This window comes from Rhinolophus sinicus, chromosome 16, assembly GCF_057876585.1.
Source record: "Rhinolophus sinicus isolate RSI-liver-muscle chromosome 16, RSI-T2T, whole genome shotgun sequence".
In the NCBI taxonomy this organism is placed as follows: Eukaryota; Metazoa; Chordata; class Mammalia; order Chiroptera; family Rhinolophidae; genus Rhinolophus; species Rhinolophus sinicus.
In genome coordinates this window covers 168,533,868-168,548,939 of record NC_142516.1, presented here as the reverse complement: position 1 = coordinate 168,548,939, position 15,072 = coordinate 168,533,868, and the positions used below count along the sequence as shown (strand labels likewise).

The window sequence follows — 15,072 nt, the reverse complement described above, 5'->3', positions numbered from 1 at the left end:
AGTTTGATTTAATATGTTTGATCTGAGCAGTAATTTTCTAATCTGTCCTAGATTTGGGGTCCTCCAAATTGCCCAAAAATTACTTAGGGAATCCTCAGCATCTCTTTAATATACTTTGTTTTCCACAGAGAATATTTGAGTGCATTTAAATTAATTTTTTTTTAACCTACAGAAAATTGAAATAGAATTGGAGAAGAAAACTGAACCATAATAATATAATGTCTCGAAAAATTGCCTCGGCATCAAAAACAATAAATGTCTCTAGCTCTCTAGAATCTGAAGATATTAGTTTAGAAACAACAGTTCCTACAGATGACATTTCCTCATCAGAAGAACGAGATGGTAAAATCAAAATCACCAGGCAGCTAATTGAACGGAAAGAATTACTTCATAATATTCAGTTACTGAAAATAGAGCTATCCCAGAAAAATATGATGATTGACAATTTGAAAGTAGAATACCTTACAAAGGTAAGAGCAGTTGCAAATTTTGTTACCTATATGCTTTATTGTCTTCAAGATGCAGATAAATAAGAATTGCACTTTTGTTTTTATATATGTAATTTGAACTTGAAGTGATACATTTATCATCACTTCAAGATGACCGCTTTTAGAAGGGGCTGTGAATAATATTTCTCTGTATCAAAAAGTACTGAAAGAAGGGGTGCTTCTGTAGGTTTAATTTTTTAAATCTATCATGCGTGAGGTATATTAGGTGTTTTTTCCTAGCCAAGTTGTTTTCTGTTTCTTTGAGAACTAACCCTGATGTGACTAGTTTGGTTGGGAGACTCAAGATCATAATTTAATTATATTATTGAGTCTGTATAGTCCTCTGCCTTGGAGATTTGGTTTCATTGGAATCTCTATTTGATAGTGATTATATTTGTCTTTCAATTTGATATTACTGTGTCATAGTACCAAGTATAAATTCTGTTACCATAATCTTTAATAAGTTTGTCAACTAAGAAGGGATTTCCTACTCCTTGTTTTTCTGCTTTGTGGTTATTTACCATTACAGTGTATGTTATGTAAGACCTGGTAAAGTTGTCACTAGCTCCAAGAAATTTATAGTGATTTCAGAAAGAAAAGAGATACTTCTTAACTCTTACTATCTCTAACTTGAGAAAATCTTTTCTTTCCAATAGCAGAACCTCCACCTTTGCTCTTCATCCCACATCTTCCTATCCCGTCATCCCATTTTGTTGTTTCAGTACACCTTCTCTTGCCAAGTCAGTATACAATTTTAGTCCTTCACTGTGCACACTAATGTACTTCAATATCTTGCCTATGTCTCTAGGAAAATAGCCTCCTAAACCCCAAAGTCTTGATGAAGTAAAGAAATCGTTTAGGCAATTTTATTTTAATATTAATAACTAACACTTATTGAATGCTTATCTTGTGCCAGTCACTGTTCCAGGAGCTTTCCACATGTTCTCTCATTTAAGCCTCATAACTCTCTGAGATACAGGTGTTTTGGGGGGGGGGGGGGGGGGTCTTACGTGACCAATGATATTAAATGAATCAAAAGAATAAGTTAGAGTAGTGCCCAATATTTAGTAAGCACACAGTGTTAGTGATTGTTGCTGTTATCAACTAAAGTGATCTCCTCATTTTTTTTCACCTCCTTTATTTTCTGTGCCTTACGTATGTTCATAAGACTGCCTGACTCTGTTGCTTTGGTATTTGTCTCTCTTAGTAGGTGTGATGTCCATGCAGACCAGGGACTTTTCTGTATTCACTGTTGTATCTCCAGTACTTAGAACAGTTCCTGGCACATAGTAAGTGCTCAGCTATTTCTTAAATGAGGGAATGAACCCCATTTTACTCGTGATGAAACAGAGCCACAAGTGGTTAATAGCATGTGGAGACTATTCAGATGGAAGTGATGGAACCACGTAGGATTCAAATCAAGTGTAATTAAATAAAGCCCATATTCTACCCAAGAGAATCTCCTAACACTTCCATTAGGCTCTCTACACAGTCGCCTCCCCACACTAGGTTCCTTGGTATTTTATGGAGTAAATCCAGTGGTTTCCCATCGCTATTCCTTTCCTTGTAATTCTTTCACTCCTCACATGGACTCCCCACAGTGCTGCTGGCCTATACGTCTCTGCCACAGAATCTCCTTTAATGCTAAACTCATTGAAGACGTTGAGATAGTCCCCCATTCATTAAGCCACCCAGTCAGTCAAAACTATTTTATCAAGTGCCACATCCAGGCTATGTTTGGCCACTTTTTTATTATTTGTTTCCAGCTTTCATTGTGCTGGGTTGTACATAAATGGCTTCTCTCCTTTTTAAAGTATAAGCTTTATGTTAAATAAGAGGCTCTCTGGTGTAATAGATCAGAGCTACAGTTCTAGATACACACAGTTTGGGTTTGAATTTCAGCCCTACTAGTTACCTTGGGCAAATTCCTTAACTTTTTTATTCCCTCATTTCCTGTGAAATAAGAATAATAGTATTTACTTCATAGAAATAAGTTGTTGGGAGGATTAAATTACACACATGAGCTCTTAGATGCCTGGTATGTGATAAATAACAGTAGTGGTTGCCCTAATTCAGTACTATGCTATTACTTTTGTACTTGTGGTGCTTAGTACAGTTCTTTTTGTTGTTCTCTACTTGGACTGCAAATGTAGAAGACTGAATTACTCGTATTCCCGAGTTTATGACACATAATCATCGTCGGTCCTTGCAAGGTTACTTTATTTTGTATATTTATTCCTTTTAATCCCATAGCTCATTTCCAGTCCTCCTCTCTGTGCAGGTATTTTATTTTTTAACCTTTTTTTAACACTTATTTTTGGAAGTGAGTATCTTATTTTTTCCTTTACATGAATGTAGATTGCATGTTTTGTTCTAGATTTCATCTCTTTTATAGTTGTTTTCCTTTTCTACTCAGCGCTGGTTTTAAAATCATTCGTATTACCCTGTGTATATCTACTGCTTTGCTTCCAACTTCTACGTAATCCTTCGTATGCATCTACCAATCTATACATCCATTTCCACAGTGATCGGCTCCACGATTGCTCCAACTTCTTGCCACACATGTAGCACTGGCCTTCTGCAGACATTTCTCTAACATACATACTCAGGAGGAAAACTGTCTCATAGGGTGTATATACTTAATTTAACTAAGTGTACTGCCAAATTGCTCTCCAGAATAGCTGCCCTACTCTATGTTCTCGTGTTTTTTTGTCTATGGTGTGAGCACTAGGGTTGTACTGCTTTGTTTGAGACCCCTTGGAGGTAAGATGTTCTCTGACAAATATAGGAAGAAATATTATTATGTTAGAAGAATTAGTCTTCCATAATTCATTGGTTCCAAGGCACCTCGATTGTAAGACGGACCATTTCGTGTTTTGCCATAAAAACTGCCAAGTTAAATTGTTACGTGTTATAGATTATAAAATGCATTCCACTTACAGAGATGTAAAATGTGAGAAGGTGTGAGTCTGGGATTGATGAGAGAACAGTATTTTAGCTCTTCACTCATTCTCCAGAGCATACCAGTGCATTGAGCATTGGGGATACAAAGATGAAAATCTCACATTCTAGCATCACAAAAACTAGATTTCCCTTACTAAACTACACCTCCAGGAAAGTCACAGGAAAGGTAGATTTTTCCTGTATATAAAACTGTTCTTGCTATTAACATTTAAATGACCTAATTTTAAGTTACTGAGCTTCCTGTTCTTGGAATTGTTCGAGTAGTTCTGAACGGTCAAGTATCATGAATATTATAGGTATTTCTGCTATGAAAAAAGATTAACCTGCTGTCCAGTGTGTCAGAGATCAAATTCAAGTGTTAGACCAGAGAGTTGGAAAATAGTGGCTGCCTTGTAACAGAAATGTGGAAACTGTAGCCGAAGCAGAATAAAGGTTTTGTTTCTCTGATATACCAGGAATCTGAAAATACGTAATTTAGACCTGGTATGGTTGGTTACTCCTTAGTATCATTAGGAACCCAGGCTCCGTTTTAACCCTCTGCACAGCTGTTTTTACCATGTGCTTTTCACCTCAGAATCACAAATAGCTGATGTGCCTCCAGTATGTCTGTTATGGGCAGAAATAAGGAGAAGGGTAATTGGAAAGTGGGGCATATGCCAAATGAGTCAGTCCCCTTTAAAGACTTTCTCGGGGGCAGCTGGTTAGCTCAGTTGGTTAGAGCACGTGCTCTTAACAACAAGGTTGCTTGTTCAATCCCCACATGGGCCACTGTGAGCTGCACCCTCCACAACTAGATTGAAACAACTACTTGACTTGGAGCTGATGGGTCCTGGAAAAACACACTTAAAATAAAAGTTTAAAAAAAAAAGAAAGAAAGACTTTCTCAGAAGCTCAAGCTAGTGATCACAAATGACTAGAAGTATGTAGCATGACAACCCTTCACTGCAAGGGGTAGGAAGCTGGGAAACTTACGTTTTTAGCTGGACACATTGTTGTCACTAGTAAAAATCAGAGTTACGTTATAAAGAAGGGAAGACTTGAGTTTGGGCAGACAAGTAACAGTGTTTTCCTACTCATGGGGTGGGGACCTTTTTAAGTTAAGAAATAGGTGAATCTCTTTAACGTCTTTCTACTCCAGTATGGCAGCAATGCCATGTTTTATGTTTTTTTGCAGTTTATTACTAATGTTTCAGTGTTGCAATTTATTACTAATGTTTAATGTTACAATTTACTATAGTTTTTTTTTTTTTCTTTTGAAGGGAACAGGACTTTATTGGGGACTTTTTCCACATCAAGTTGTTGTCCTTTCAATGTTAGTTGTGGAGGGCACAGCTCAGCTCCAGGTGCAGTTACTGTTGTTTAGTTGCAGAGGGCGCAGCCCACCATCTCTTGTGGCAGTCGAACTAGCAACCTTGTGGTTGAGAGGATGCGCTCCAACCTACTGGGCCATCTGGGAGCTCAGTGGCAGCTCAGCTCAAGGTGCCGTGTTCAATCTTAGTTGCAGGGGGCAGAGCCCACCATCCCTTGCGGGACTCAAGGAGTCGGAAATGGCAACCTTGTGGTTGAGAGCCCGCGCTCCAACCAACTGAGCCATTTGGCACTGGCCCAGGTGGTAATCCAACCAGCAGCCTTCGGCATTAGGAGCACGGAGCTCCAACCGCCCAAGCCACTGGGCCGGCCCTACTATAGTTTATTGCTATGAATGTCTTGACCTATGTTGATTTGATTCCATGTCTAAAAGCAGGAACAAATAGGTTCAAGGAAACTTTAAAAATATCACTAAGGTTAAAAACTGCCACTTCCCATTCAGCTGCTTGCTAGAACTTAGATGTATAACTGCTTAGGCCAAACTTCCTGACACTAGAGAATTATTAGCTTTCCACTTTAACTCATCTACTATTGTCTAAATCCCCTTCCTTACTCCACTTATTTAATCCTTTCCTCTTCACTCTTCTTACTCGTCAGTTTTTAAATGCCTAGAGCTCTTTGTTTATCTTCATCAGAGATCTGTGGGTTCCGTATTGCTTGGGAAATGAAAGAGGGCATCTTCCCAGCCTGATTGTCTTTGAGTTAAGGGACTTAATTTAGAAGTCAGTTGAAATTGTAAAAGTTGTAACCCTGAAAAAAGAAGTTTCTGTCCTTGGGGTAACAGTATTCTTGGTTTGCAAACTAATAATTATGAGGAATGTGGTTATCATTTGTTGAGTTAAGACATTTATTGAGACATGTTGCTGGGAATATAGCAATGAATATCACAAAATCTTCTTATTTATGGAGATGACATTCAAGTGAGAGACCTGATCAAAAAACATATAACAAGGTGTCTTTGAGGTCATGTGACATAGCATCACTTAATAATGGCTACGTTAGATAAGGAGTCAGCAAACTTTTTATGTAAAGGGCCAAAAAGTAAATATTTTATGGCTTGCAGGCCACATATAGTCTACCATATATTTTTCCTTTAAAAAAAAAAAACCCTTTACAAATTTAAAACACATTCTTAGCTTGTGGGCTGTACAGAAACAAGACGTGGGCTGGATTTTGGACATCACCATTGTTTATCCCTTGCTTTAGATTATGTCGTCAGAGAAACTGTTGGCAGGTTTCAGGCAATTGGAGTTACATTTCCTGATTTTTGTATTCAAAATAGCACTGAAGTAATAAACTAAGGGCAGATAAGGTAGAAGAAGACAGTTATTAGGCTGTTGCCTGATGCAAGACTCCTACAGTTTTGTCTTCATTAACTGGAGCCGTTTATTGATGTATCAAAGGCTGGGAGAAAACTGATCTGGGAGGCAAAATGTAAGTTGTGTACTGAACATGCTAAGCTTCTGATTTCTGTTAGACTCTCAAATGGAATTGTCAGAGTTTAGGGGAGAGTTCATGACTAGATTGTGTCTGTGTACTCATGCACATGCTGGTGTCTTACATGCACCAGCGTATAGATGGCACTTAAACTCATGAAATTAGATGACATTACCTAGGCAGAGCAGAGGGCCCCAAATGCAGCAAAGGAACCTGAGAAGCTTGAGCATGTGCACTGAGTTAGGAGGAAAACCAAAGAGGAGTATCATGGGAGCCAAAAGAAGATGAGCGGTCAGCTCTGTGAAATTATGCTGTCGCGTAATGCGTATGCAGAGGTAACTATTGGACGGCACATCATAGAGGTGATTTATAACTTTGACAAGAACAGTTTTACGGGAATAATATGGGACCAAAACCATATTGAAGTTTTGCTCTGATGGTGAGCAGAGAAATGGTACTACCGCAGAGGGAGTGATGTAGCCAAGGGAGTGTTGTTTTTTTAGTCGGAGATAGAACACGTTTGGTTAATGGTAAGAATGATCCAGTAGAGAGGAAATTTGGTGATGCAAGATACTAAAGGATTGGCTGTTAAATTAATCTATTTTAAAGGGTGAACAAGAATTGCCTGGGTGGTTGGAGAGAATAAATAATTATTTAAATAGACTAAGAGCAAAACGCAAGTTCATAGAGGCTTAAGAGAGAGTACGGCATATTTGGGGAATGGCAAGCACTTATTTTGGCTGTTTCCTTTTAAGCTAGTAACGAGAAGTGGATGGCAAGGGCCAGATAGAGAATGGCTAGTATATTATGCCATGAAGTTTGGAATTTATTGTGAAGACAGGATCCACTGAAGGATTTAGAACTGGGGAAATAGATTTTTCTTAGCGTGTGGGTGTGTGTATGTGTGTATTATTAGTTTCAGGCATAATAGCATTTTTAAAAAGTAAAATGAAGCTGGGTTTGGAACTTTACAAACTGGAGTCAGGGGAACCATAGAGGAAATCATTATAATAACCCAGGTGGTTATTATAATAAGAGTCTGACTGAAGACTTGCCAGTGCATCCTAAAGAGGATGGTACAATTTTGACAGCTATTTATGAAGTAAACTCAAAAAAATTGGTATTTGATCAGAATAAGCAGTGAGACAGAACTAGATATATCAAACATGGCTCAGTTTTTTTCTTTGAAGACTAAGGAGATGCAAGAAATATAAGATTAGGTAAGGTTGACGACTAGTTTCATTTTTGATATTTGTACTAAACTGTAATATGAGTAGTAGTCAGATATATGGATCTAAAGCACAAATGCAGAGTCTGGCCTAGAAATAATTTCCTGGGTGAAACACCAACGTAAAATCCCAGTTGTCAGAAGAAATGGACAATTTTCTAGAAGCATACAACCTTCCAAGGCTAACTCAAGAAGAAACGGAAAACCTGAATAGACTGATTACCACCAGGGAAACTGAATCAGTAATCAACAAGCTCCCAACAAACAAAAGCCCTGGACCAGAAGGCTTTACAGGTGAATTTTACAAAACATTAAAAAAAGAATTATCACCTATTCTCCTCAAACTATTCCAAAATATCCAGAAGGAGAGAAGTCTCCCAAACCTTTTTACAAGACCACCATCACCCTGATCCCAAAATCAGACAAACACATTACAAAAAAAAAGAAAACTATAGGCCGATGTCCCTAAAGAACATAGATGCAAAAACCCTCAACAAAATATTAACGAACAGAATTCAGCAATACATTAAAAAGATCGTACACCATGATCAAGTGGGATTCATTCCTGATATGCAAGGGTAGTTCAACATCCGCAAATGAATTAATGTGATACATCACATTAACAAAATGAAAAATAAAAATCATATGCTCATATCAATAGATGCAGAAAAAGCATTTGACAAAATCCAGCAGCCATTTATGATAAAAACTCTTAAAGTGGGACTAGAGGGACCATATCTCAACATAATAAAGGCCATATATGATAAACCCACAGCTAACATCATACTCAATGGGAAAAGCTAAAACCATTCCCCTTAAGATCAGGAACAAGGCAAGGTTGCCCACTTTCTCCACTTCTATTCATCATAGTGCTGGAAGTTGTAGCCACAGCAGTCAGACAAAAAAAAATAAAAGTCATCCAAATTGTTAAGGAGGAAGTAAAATTGCAGAAGACATGATACTATACAGAGAGAACCCTAAAGACTCCACCAAAAACTATTAGAACTGATTAATGAATTTAGTAAAGTAGCAGGATACAAAATGAATATTCAGAAATCAGTTGCAATTTATATACCAATAATAAAATATCAGAAGGAGAAGTTAAGAAAACAGTCCCATTTACAATTGCTTCAAAGACTATAAAATACCTAGGAATAAATTTAACCAAAGAAGTAAAAGATCTGTACTCAGAAAACGATAAGACACTGAAGAGAGAAATTAAAGAAGATACAAATAGATGGAAACACATACCATGCTCATGGATAGGGAGAATTAATATTGTTAAAATGTCCATACTGCCATAAGGCAATATACAATTCAACACAATTCCTATCAAACTACCAAAGACATTTTTCACAGAAGTAGAACATGTAATCCTAAAATTTATATGGAACCATGAAAGATCCCAGATAGCCTCGGCAATCTTGAGAAATAAGAACAAAGTGAGAGGTATAATGATACCTGACATCAAATTATACTACAAGGCTACAGTAATCAAAACAACATGGTACTGGCATAAAAACAGACATATAGATCAATGGGACAGAATAGAGAGCCCAGAAATAAATACATGCCTATATGATCATTTAATCTACGACAATGGAAGCAAGAATTTACAGTGGGGTAAAGACAATCTATTCAATAAATGGTGCTGGGAAACCTGGACAGACACATGCAAAAAAATGAAGCTGGACCATCTCCTTACACCATATACAAGAATAAATTAAAAATGGATTAAAGACTTAAATGTAAGATCTAAAACTATAAAACTCCTAGAAGATATAGGAAGAAAGTTTACAGACATTACCCAGAGTAAGATTTTTACTAATATATCCCCTTGGGCAAGGGAAGTAAGATAAAAAAGAAACATGTGGGATTACATCAAACTAAAAAGCTTTTTCACAGCAAAGAAAAACCATCAATAAGACAAAAAGGGACCTACTGAATGGGAGAAGATATTTGCCAATGATATATCTGATAAGGGGTTAATATCCAAAATTTATTAAAAACTCAACTCCAAAAAAACAAACAACCCAATTGAAAAATGGGCAGAGGACATGAAGAAACATTTTTCTAAAGAGAACATACAGATGACAGACATATGAAAAAATGCTCAACCTCACTAATCATTAGAGAAATGCAAATAAAAACCATAATGAGATACCACCTCACCCCAGTCAAAATGGCTATCATCAATAAATCAACAAACAAGTGCTGGCCAGGATGTGGAGAAAAGGGAACCCTTGTGCACTGTTGGTGGATTTGCAGATTAGTGCACCCACTATGGAAAACAGTATGGAGGTATCTAAAAACACTGAAAATGGAACTACCTTATGACCCAGCAGTTCCACTCCAAGGTATCTATCCGGGGAAATCCAAAAACCTAATTCAAAAAAAATTATGCTCCTCTATGTTTATTGCATCACTATACACAATAGCCAAGACATGGAAACAACTGAAATGCCTATCAGTAGACAACTGGATTAAGGAACTGTGGTACATTTATACAATGGAGTATTACGCAGCCATAAAGAAGAATGAAATCTTACCATTTGCAACAATATGGATGGACCTAGAGAACATTATGCTAAGTGAAATAAGTCAGACAGAGAAAGACACATACCATATCATCTCACTTATATCTGGAATCTAAAGAAAAGAATAAATGAATGAACTAATGAGAAACAGTCTCAGAGACATAGAGGAAAAACTGTGTTGCTAGATGGGAGGGGCGGGTGAATTAGAAAGCACAATCGGTAACTACAAGATTGCTATGGGAGTACGAAGGTCAGTTTGGGGAATGTAATCAATACTGTTGTAAAGATTTTGTAGGGTATGCGGTGGACACTTGTCTCATTAGGTTGACCACCTCAGGGATGATGTAGATGCCTGATCACTGCACTGTACACCTGAAGCTGAAGCTGAACAATAATGAATGTCAACTACAATTTTGTGTGTGTGTGTGTATATATGTGCATGTGTGTGTATATATATATATATATATATATATATATATATATATATATACATGTACATATATATATATTTACAAGAAGCGGAGTACAACATTAGGAATAGAGACTGTAGAAATGTAATGGCTTCATGCGATGTCAGAGGGATAGTAGGGGGGAGAGGGATTATCACTCTGTGAGGGATATAAATGATAAATGTCTAACTATTACATTGTTTTGTACACCTGAAACTAATTAAAAAAAAAATCCCAGTTGTCAGTGGGCTTCTCACTGAGTGTGGGTTAAAGGAAAAAAATAATCTAGGTGACAGCATGGCAGAAAAGACATTCACGAGGCAGCAGTTTCAAACCACACTTTAAAAACCATTTTAAAGCAGACTTTGTAGTTTGTGGACAAAACCATTGCAAAAAAACCTGTATCTATTTTTAGCCTGTTTCTTTTAAGTGCATTTTAATAATAAATTTGAAAATTGACTGCATAATTTACCTTTTCCTCTTTATTGAGATTGAAGAATTGGAAGAGAAACTTAATGATGCACTTCACCAGAAGCAGCTGCTGACACTGAGATTAGACAGCCAATTAACTTTTCAGCAGAAGGATGCCAGGTAAGTTTTTAAAAAGCAACAATACTTATTTAATAGTTAAAAGTAATATCATTACTTTTCACTCACGTGAGTATAAGCCAAAGTAGAGAAATTTTAAACCAAAGATGGTAACAGTTTTTACATTAAAAAAAAAAGTAGGTTACTTGATACAGTACACGAAGTATAAAAAGTCAAAGTTCAACATTCATTCAACAAACATTGCCAGTGGAAGACAATGGGAGCTCTCTAAACTGACCACCACTTAACCTACTGTCTGGATTAACCTTTTTTTTATTTGCTCTGAAAAACATACCGATTGATTTTTCATGGCCTGTTGAAATCGCCTAGCGTAAAGTATCTTCTATTTGCCTGTGTAGTTTCTCCAGCTCAGCTGTGGTGCTTATCACGAGTCCATTGTGTTTACTCTCAAATATGCCTATTCCAGATATACTTATTATACTTATAGAACTTAATTAAAATTATATAAACAGATGAGTATGAAAAAGATGTGTCATTTTTATGAAAATTATAGTGAATTCCTTGGAAAGAGTCAATGAAAAGGAGTGACTAAAAAAATCATCAAATTAAGTGTAAGCATGACAGACTTAGAGATTGGGGGCAAAAATAAATATATCTATAAGATTTCTCCTAAGATTTCTTCTCAAGTCTGTTTTAAGGTCTTTTGACGTTGTAAAGAAATTTAACTTGGAAATTATGAACAGTGATTTACACACACACACACACACACACACACACACACACACACAAATACCTCCATATTTAAACAAATCTAGACCTTATGTAAAAAATTTGGCAGATGAGTGTTTCTGTATTTTAATAAGTGGTAAATGTGTGAAGTAAGGTATCTTTTCCCTTTATAAGATTTCACTGTTTAGCTGAAATTAAAATTACCTGACCAAATTATCAGCCGCTATCACAGTACATCAGTGGCCTCTCAAGCTTCAGCATGCATCAGAACCACGTGCAAGGCTTGGTCGAAAAGATTTTTGGGTCCCACTTCCAGGTTCTGACTTGGGTTGGGGTCCTGAGAATTTGCATTTGTGCCAAGTTCCCAGGTGCTGCTGGTTGGTGTTACTGCTGGTTTGGGGACAACACTGAGAACCACTGCATTCGGTAACAGGGCTGCTGTTCTCATTCTTCAGACATTTATCACATTGAGTGATGCTGAGGCCAGTTAGGAGTCTATTGTGATAATCCTCATCATAGCTGACGGGGGTGAAAAGTAGTTGGATTCTGAATATATTGAAGGTAAAAATGATAGTATGTCCTAATGGATTAGATGTGGGGTTTAAGAGAAAAAGAGGAGCCAAGGATTGTGCTATTTGTGACCTGAATAAATTAAAGGATGGAGTTGCTATCAGCTATGAGAAAAACCACAGTGGAACAGGTTTGCAGTGAAGAGCAGAAGTTCATTTTGTACATGTTAAGTTAGAGTTGTCTGATTAGAAATCCATGTAGAGGTACATGAAAAGTCTGGTCTAGAGATAGAAATCCGGGAGTCATTTGGATATAGACCGTATTTAAGTCATGAGGCTGGATTAATTCCCTACAGGAGTGAGTATAGAGAGGAGAGGACCAGGTACTCCAGCATTAAGACAAACCAGAAACGAAGACTGAGAAAGTACCATCAGTAAAATAGGAGAAAAATAAGACAGTATGGTTTCTTGGGAGCCAGGCAAAGAAAAGTGTATAACTAAGGAGAGATCAGTTATGTCAATTGTTATTAGGGATGAAAAGAGCTGAGAATTTATTATTAGCAATATGGATGTCATTGGTGACCTTGAGTTTTCAGTGAGGGGAGGGGAGGTGAAAGCCTGATTGGCATGAGTTTAAGAGAAAAACTATTGGAGATAGTGAGTGTAGACAACTTTTGAGAAGTTTTGCTCCCTGGGGGAAGTGAAATGGAGTCAAAAGTTGTGTGTTTTGTTTGTTCATTTAAGATAGGAGAAATAACATCGTGTTTGATGTTGCTGGGAGTGATGTAGTAGGGAGGGGAAAAATCAGATGGTCCCTTCCTACTCAAAATCTTTGGGTACGCAGCTGACAATAACAGTGTCTACCACATGTATTCTTTGAGAATGATAATTATGTGCAGATTACTGTTTTCATTACCTCATTGTTTGAATGAACACCTTCTGGTGATTCAATATTGCTATCTTAAAGAGGTACACCTTGACGTATCTGGACAAAGAGGAATGATAATTACTTTAATAAGTAGGGTCCAAAACAGATGTATAAGCCTGAAACCTTAGGCAGAAGAAATGTGTAATTATATAATTTGAATTTTTGAAATTATTCTTTAAAAATATTCTCTATTTAATAATTTACATGGCTGCATATTTAGTAATTAGTGTAGAATTGTCATTTCATGTTTAACTGGTTAAGTAAAGAAGCATTTTTAGCTACAGCCAAATATACTATTTGAGCTTCCCATTTTTAATTTTTTTTTCTAATTTTCTAATTTTATGTTACTACAAAAAGGTGACTTTGAGAAAATTAACTCTTGAGAACTTTTTTAAGCTTGCCGCAAATTCTCTCCTAACATAGAAAATATCAAGAACTAATGAAACAAGAAATGGAAACTATTTTATTGAGACAGAAACAACTAGAAGAGACAAATCGTCAACTAAGAGAGAAAGCTGGAGATATTCATCGAAATCTGCATGACTTTGAGTTGACAGAAGAGCAATATATGAAACTCAAAGGTTTTCCTGAAGATCAGCTTTCTATTCCTGAATATGTATCTGTAAGTGTCTTGTGTCAGTTTTTTAAAAACGACATGCATTTTCAGACTAAAATTTGCTATTTTTGTTGTAGCTATAGCTTCTGAAGTTCCCAATTATGTTATGGCCCTAATCTGAAGATGGTGAATGGTGTGCAGATCATCAAATTTTAAAGGGTCCTGACCGTTGACCCCCAAAGTCAAGCAATAAATAGCGCTGTAAAGTTAATGGCTGCATAGTCTATAGAAATGAATTACTTTATTATGAACTGGTGGTTTATAACATTCTTAACATGAAAAATTATAGAGATAAACAACAAGTAAGTGATTGCTGGGGGTTAGGGTTAGTAGAGGAGAGGGATGTTGGTGTGATTATAAAGGGGGTCAAATGAGGGAAAGCTTTGTGGATCTAGTTCAGGATCTTGCCTGCAATGTTGGTTACACAAATCTACACGAAAGATTGATCTATGGCAATAATCTCAGATTTTTTGGTGTCAGCAGCTCTTTATACTCCCAAAATTACTGAGGACCCGAAGAGCTTTTGTTTATATGGGCTATATCTGTTAATATTTACCATATTAGAAATTAAAACAGACTTTTTTTTAATTAAAGAAAACTGAGACGTTTTTAGAACACAATAATGTTTAAGGACATTTTCCTTTAGCCTTGACGACAATGAGATCACACGTCATGTAGCTATCGGGCAACAGGCGTAAGAGAAATGAGAGCAAAACAGGCAAAACACTACTAGGAAAAGAGTTTTGATCTTGTGAATTCCCTGAAAAGGTCTCAGAGTGGTGGGGTGGGGAGCCAAGCGTCCCCAGACCACACAATGAGAACTGCTGGTTTATGATATATAGATGTCATTTCTCCTTAAGAGGTTTGAATTTTTTCATCTGTGAAGGGGTTAATAATAATAATAATAGCGCCTTTCTTTCTATTGAGGTAATTATGAAGATTAACTGTGATTATGTACGTAAAATGCTTAGCTCGGTCCTAAACATAATAAATATTACCTACTCTTTTGCTGGAGTGGTGATTACTATTCTTGGTTCTCATTTGGATAAGGTTTCCAGATGACTTCATCTGGAAACCTTATCCAAATGAGAACTAATGTACTGTTATTTTTTTGTCCAGCTTTTTATTTAAATAGCTTAAATTTAATTTTTCTGCCCAACATTGACCTTCCAAAACAAATTAAGTGCTGTCCTTGAGGCTTTATCAGTAATAGATATAAAGTATCCCATTAGTGTCAGTTATGCATATTTTTGCTCTCTGGTTTATTAGT

At 36.6% G+C, this 15,072-nt stretch overlaps 1 protein-coding gene across 1 annotated transcript in view; it reads left to right on the top strand.

The window, feature by feature from the left end:
- The window catches only part of PIBF1 (progesterone immunomodulatory binding factor 1), a 180,699-nt gene that overhangs the window by 1,668 nt on the left and 163,959 nt on the right, over positions 1–15,072 (top strand). The window contains exons 2-4 of the mRNA XM_019738176.3: positions 173–470; positions 10,962–11,062; positions 13,610–13,808. Of these exons, the coding sequence (XP_019593735.2) occupies positions 219–470; positions 10,962–11,062; positions 13,610–13,808 (552 nt within the window). The 5' untranslated portion in view covers positions 173–218. The remainder of the gene's footprint in view (positions 1–172; positions 471–10,961; positions 11,063–13,609; positions 13,809–15,072) is intronic.